Consider the following 6,901-nt stretch of genomic DNA (forward strand, 5'->3'; position numbering starts at 1 on the left):
ATAAATAAATAAAATTTGTTAAGACACATGCCCTGAAAATGACATGTATTACACGCCAATCACAGTGCCCTGTGATTGTTGGCGTGTAACAACCTCCAAAAATAAGTCTTGGATATTTTTATTTATTTATTTAATTATATAATAATTGGTTTATAATTTATATTTTGAATTTATTATTCTTTTATAAATCTATCTAATAGAAAACTGTTCACACAACAACAAAAAAGGAGATTCTTCTAGAGAATTCTAAGCTTTTCACTAGAGAAAAATTATATCTTATTGTTTTTCTCTATCCCTGAAAATTGTCTCAGACCTGAAATATTCCAAGATCTCATGTGTTGAGAATATCTTGTGAATCACAAAAATTCCCACCATTACTCTACGTGCCCAGACGAGTCTTAAGGTATAAATATACATCTTGGAAGATCTTGATCTGAGTATTTTGGAGGCTGCTTTGGACTGGATGTTCGTAGGAGATACAAAAAGATAGCGAGGAATCTTGATAGTTCTACAACTTCTAAATTCCTTATCTTTCTCTATATCATTGATTAATGTACGCATGTTAATGGATCCAGTTATTTAAAGCGTGGTTAAATAATTTTTTTTTTTGAAATTCCTAGGTACACCACCCTATGCATTCCGCTACGCACATGGTAAACCAGTTACCAACAAACATTTCTCATTAATAAAAGATTCTCATTTTATCAAAAAAAAAAAAAAATTTTGGCATATTAAGTCGTTTACAATGTTCACCATCAAATATATATCAACAACAATAATGGCTAAAGACCTAAGGTGGAATTTGGTTCAATAGAATTGAATTAGAATGGTAATGAGAATGTTATTATGTTGTTTGGTTTAGTTTTGGAATCAGAATCTTTTGTTTGGTTTGGTGTTGGAATGGAATATAATAAGTGATGTATTGACCAAAATGTCCCTACTTTATTTATTTTTAATATACAAAATAGAAGTAAATTAAAAATATATTTATTATTTAAATACATAAGAAAATAATATTAATATTTTAGATACTTTGAATTAATTTTTTATATTAAAATTATTATTTAGAATATAATGGACTAAAAATAATTTTCAATGTATTAACATAAAGATAAATCTTAAATAAACAATAATAATAATAATAATAATATATGTCTGAGAATAAAACTGCCAAATATAGAAAAAGGCTTGAATGCAACACTTGGATGCAAATTCCACCATCTAAAGGAACTTTAATTCTATTGGAAAGTTATTCATAAAAGTTAAAACTCCAAAGCAAACAAAGGAAATATAATTTGTGATTCCATTCCAACATCAATTCTGTTAAACCAAACATGCAATAAAATCAATCAAAATACCGTTATTGAAAAGAAAACAACGATCCACAAACCCCAAGAAGGCCAACGTAGCATGCCAGTAAATCCCAAACATTATGATCAATATCCACATGAATAACATCTAGATCCAAATCTGAAAGAATTTCATATAAGTGGTGTCCAAAATAGGCACGTTGAGCTTTAACTTGGCCAAAATTGCAAAGCTTCGCCATGGAAGCACTTGCCCCAACAAAAAGGTAGCGAGATAGTGGGTGATATACACTATTATTAAGAAAACTAAATAAACTAAAAAGCAAACCAACAATGCAAAATAAGACAAATAAAAAAGCAACCAAACTAAACAACTTGCAAGGCCCCAACACCACGCTACTCCTCGTGCCATGATGCTAATCCAAAACCCCAACCACCTAACCCAACCCCCAGCTCCCCAAATCAGTCAACCCTAGACCGCAAAGAGAAACCGGATAAGCCTGAAACCATTAGCGACACTCTACGCCACCAACGATAGACTGGGAAGCCAAAACCAGACGCAAACCACCGAAGAAGGAAATGTTCCATGGGTTGGAAGAGAAAACCACCGGACTACAGTAGCTATGTGACCAAACACCTGAGAGAAGGAATGTACATAATAATGTGACATGTATTTTAAATTATTCACATTTATTATGTCTGTAAAAAAAAAGTGAAGTAATATTTGTAAATAAATTGAGAAGCCTAGGTATACTATTAAAAAATTCCTAAATTAGGGGTTTATAATGAGATAAAATATAACTCGCAGATCTAAATTGTATTTATCTTTAATTAAGGACCAGAAGTGGAATTTACTATGCCTTTGTTTTTTGGTGGGAGATTTCATGGCCCCGTCACAGCGCCGCCGACTTCAAATATAAACACCGCGAAAGAGCGATTGGAGCTGCAACAGAGATACGATGTCGTATCTCCGCCTACGCCGTCAGCTCTCTTCAAGCCACTTCCTTACTCGTCACATTTCTTCGTCATTCTCTACCAGCAACCGCAAAGTCCCACTCCTCTACAAACCCGAAACCATCGAACTCCAAAACGACGCCGTCACCACCACCACCGCCACCCACCTCCAAATTCTGTCATGGGGCAGAGGAGCCTCCGGCCAGCTTGGCGGTGGCATCGAGGAGATCCGGCTCTACCCAACTCCAGTAGCTAACCTTCTTGTTCCCTCATCTTTTTCTTTCTCTCCCTCCCCGGGCCGATTATCGGGGCCCAGTAATAAAGAGGGTAGGAATCCGGTGGAGGTGGGCATTTCGTGTGGGCTCTTCCACTCATCGTTGGTCGTGGATGGCAAGCTCTGGATGTGGGGCAAAGGCGATGGTGGCCGACTTGGCTTTGGCCATGAAAATCCTGCGTTTGTGCCCACACTGAACCCCCATTTGGATACCGTACGGTCCGTGGCCCTCGGTGGAATCCACTCCGTCGTTCTCACCACGGGCGGCCAGGTATTCACTTGGTCAGTATACCACTCCTTAATTTCAAAAGAGCATATCCCATTTGGTTGTTCTGATATCAAATCATGTATAAACTAACGTAGTGATTTTCTCCTGTCTAATATATGCATGTGTTACTTATTGTTATGCTATCATTGGATTTGAAGATGTTTTATTTTTTGGTTCACATAAGGTTATGGTTTTATCATTAAAAATGAAGTTTGCAGGGGTTATGGTGGTTTTGGTGCACTTGGGCACTCTGTTTATACTAGAGAACTGTTGCCTAGATTGGTGGAAGGTTCATGGAGTGGAAAAATACGCCATATTGCGACTAGTGGTACTCACACTGCTGCCATTACAGAATCAGGTGTGCGCAAAAGTTTATCCTTAATGGCATCTTTAAAATCATTCAATTTAAAAAATTTAGAAGAATCTACAAAGTTCTTCTGTAGTTTTGCTCGTTTTAAGAAAGAGTTGTAGCAGGGAAAATGAGTATACAGAAATGAACTGTGTCGGAATTTAGAGAGGGGAGTATGGAATCGTGCAACAGTCTAGTGGACTAGAACTGAATGAGAAAGCAAACACGTTCTTCATATTATTATGATTATTTTTTTAAATTATAGTCCAAGCGTGGTTTAATTCATGCTTTCACTCAATCTTTCTTGCATGTGTTTCCTTAAGATTCTAAACGTCTTCTTATCCAATCAGTTTAATTTTTGTATTGGTGTTTACTTCTTGGAATGTAGGTGAGTTGTATATTTGGGGCCGTGATGAAGGAGATGGTAGATTGGGACTTGGTCCAAATCGTGGTCCAAATGAGGGTGGTGGATATAGCGTTCCTTCCAAAGTGAACTTATTACCTGTGCCTGTGGCTGCTGTTTCTTGTGGGGGATTTTTCACAATGGCACTTACTGAAGACGGAAAAATTTGGAACTGGGGAGGTGTGGGCATCAACTTTTTTTTTTTTTTTTTGTCTTAAATTTGTTTTCATTCGTCCTTCCCCTCTATGAAGTCGATCTTTTTTTTTTATCTTCTGGGATTAGTGAACTTGAACATTAATAGAGCAATTTAACGTGTTATGGACATAAGATCTTCAACATCAAGGTGATGGAAAATAGTGAAAAATAAAATTATCCTTGGTGATGCGAAATATAAATCTAATAATCATCATACAAAAAAGAAAAGGGATTCAATGGTTTTGGTTAAGGATCTAGAGTTTGAAGATAACCACAAGGAGATTAAACTCAGGGTGATTTTACTAATGAATCATGGACGTCTTGAGACAAACAGAGAATATTACTATTTGGTGCTAAACTATGGGGGGCTTATTGGGTTAGCTCTGGACAGGTTTTTCCGTCTGTTATACTGAGACTAGCAAAGGTTCTATCTACTTTTGTCAGTTTGTTTAAAGCCAACAATTACTGATTAGGTTTAATTTGATATTTTTTTTCCTCAGCAAACTCTAACTACGAACTTGGAAGAGGTGATAACATTGGTGGTTGGAAGCCAAATCCAATTATAAGTCTTGAAGATGTTCGCATCATACAGATAGCTAGTGGTGGATATCACTCTCTTGCTTTAACTGGTACTGTGAATGCAAAAGCAGCTATATAGGAGGTTTATATGTCTTGTGTGTTCAGGTATTCTTTTGAAGTTACCCTAATTCTTAGATCTTTGTGTTTCATTCTTGATACTATAAAATGAAGACGATGGAAAGGTACTGTCGTGGGGTCATGGTGGACATGGTCAATTGGGACATTCTTCTATAACAATTTGTAAAACACCTGAAGTGATTGAGGCATTAGCTGATGAGCGTGTTGTCTATATTGCTTGTGGAGGTTCCTCTTCTGCAGCTATCACAGGTGAGCTGATTTATGTCTCTCTGTTAGCCTATTTTCTGCAGGTCTTTGACAATGCAAGGAGAAAATGCAGCAATATCTATTGTTCTTCATCAATTTTTATATGTATGCATATATATTGGAAATCATGTCAAAGAATAGACCTTAGGGTGTGAATAAGTTATCTTTCTTTACCAATTCTTACAGTGAAAAAGAAAGCTTTTAAATGATAATCATTCATAATTTTCTATTATAGCTTGATTTGATGTGTTAATTTTTGGCACAAAACTTGGGCATTCTCTTTAACAACTGTAATAGTAACCACTGAAGCTTCTGTTTCATTTTTGATAGATGATGGACAGTTGTTTATGTGGGGAAATTCCAAGGATTCACAGTTGGGAGTTCCCGGATTGCCAGAGGTGCAACCAAGTCCAGTTATGGTCAAATTTCTAATGGAGGAAGATGGGTTGGGTCCTCACAGAGTGCTATCTGTTGCAGTAGGTGCATCCCATGCCATGTGCCTGGTGTCAAGGTTGGATGCTTGAAGATAATCCTGTCATGAAATCGCTTCTGGTCAATGATTTCTATGAGCACATTCCATCTGTGGAAACAGAGCTCAAAGAGGGATTTGATACCATTGTCTATTGCGAATGGAAATTGCACCATGATTGCCACAAAGATGACAGAGAAGTACCATGATTAAGCATGTGAGATGTCGACCATGGAGCTAATGATCTAGGTTTTGTCTTGGGATATATTTATAGGAAATCCCCTAAGATTTCACATAGTACTTTTGCTTTTTCAAAAAATCTCAACTCTGCGATTCTGCTAGTATCTAGACAACTTTAAAATAAAACTTTGAAAAACCTCATACAAAACCTAAGTCGGAATTCCTGAACATGTAATTGGGTTCAATTGGGACACTTCTCGCTTTGTGTAGGAGTTTTATATGGCCACAAGGACTACTACCCATGTAACTACATAAAATAAACCAAGAACTATTAAGATTGGACTATTACCCATACAAATAAACATGGTAGTTGTTTTTTGTTGTATTTTTGTGGATAGAAATGGTAACTCATTAACTAGGCATCAACAATAATAGTCAATACAAAGAGGGTAGTTGTTGGGGGCTAAATCCAACAATTACCAATCAACCGGACCCAAGAATAAGATAAATTGCTTTTATATGTAGGATTTTCTTTCTTCGTGGCTATGTATTTTTGTAAAGATGGATATGCCATGCCTTTTGTATAAGGCAAATTTGCTTGCTTTATTCATGATAATATACCATATTTATAAGATATGACAAAATTATTAGGCATCACAAAAATTTGTCTTTTGTAAAATTTTGACCATAGAGTGTTCCTCTCATTAACAATTCTTTTCTCTCTCTCTCTCTCAAACTATCTTTCACACTCTGTTAACAATTCGTCAGGGCAATTTTGCATTAAACTGCATTTCAAAACCACTGCGTCTGACACGTGAATCCCGAAATGTTAGCACCTTCCCGAGATTCGAGTGCATGAACTAGAGATGCGAGTGAGACCACGCGCTAGGACACCACGCCCACTCTTGACTCATAAGATGCCTTAGGTCGAGTAATGAAGCCTTAGAACTTTAGGTCGCCATTTCTTCCCCTTTTAGAGTTAGGCTATATTCCTAGGTCGCCTCTAATGGATCATTTTGTAATCAGGCGAACTAAAATCTTTGTCATGGCCCCTAAGAAAAAGACTGTGACAGGCTCCTCTTCTCGAGGTAAGGAGAAACAAGTCGCCCCGGAGTCCCCCATTCCCCACTTCGGCCTAGTGGTGGAGAGGGAGGCTGAGGTAAGACCTGATAGCTTCTTTGAGGTCGAGATGATCGTGTCTCGAATTACAACTTAGGACAAGGTCAACAAGATTATGCTGAGTCACGGGATAGAGATTACCCTCGAGTTTTATGCTTGACCTCCTTTTGAAGGCGAATGAAGTTGTGCGCTGTTGGAAGATGACTTTGGGGCCTGGTGTGATGAGCATATGAAAGTAGGTGTCTTCCTCCCACTAGACCAGTACTTTGTAGACTTCCTGAACTACGTCGAGCTCGCTCCATTCTAGCTCCCCCCGAATTCATATCGCCTCCTTGCAGGGTTAAAATATTTATTCCTCAAGAATGAGTGGGAGGTCCCCACTCCTAAGGACATTATACATTTTTTCTGTCTAAAAGCCAACCCAGACATTAAAACCCAAGGTGACAGTTTCTACTACCTCACCCGGTTTCCTAAATCTGC

The 6,901-nt window shown here is 37.5% G+C and overlaps 1 protein-coding gene across 1 annotated transcript; it reads left to right on the forward strand.

The window, feature by feature from the left end:
* The first annotated feature begins 1,519 nt into the window (after positions 1–1,519).
* On the forward strand, positions 1,520–5,687 carry LOC133818236 (RCC1 domain-containing protein RUG3, mitochondrial). Its single transcript, XM_062250990.1, has 6 exons — positions 1,520–2,817; positions 3,022–3,161; positions 3,541–3,735; positions 4,251–4,379; positions 4,501–4,656; positions 4,984–5,687. The coding sequence occupies exons 1-6, from the start codon at positions 2,267–2,269 to the stop codon at positions 5,175–5,177; spliced, it is 1,365 nt and encodes a 454-aa protein (XP_062106974.1). The 5' UTR covers positions 1,520–2,266; the 3' UTR covers positions 5,178–5,687.
* Positions 5,688–6,901: the final 1,214 nt, after the last annotated feature.

Source organism: Humulus lupulus, chromosome 2 (genome assembly GCF_963169125.1).
Source record: "Humulus lupulus chromosome 2, drHumLupu1.1, whole genome shotgun sequence".
In the NCBI taxonomy this organism is placed as follows: Eukaryota; Viridiplantae; Streptophyta; class Magnoliopsida; order Rosales; family Cannabaceae; genus Humulus; species Humulus lupulus.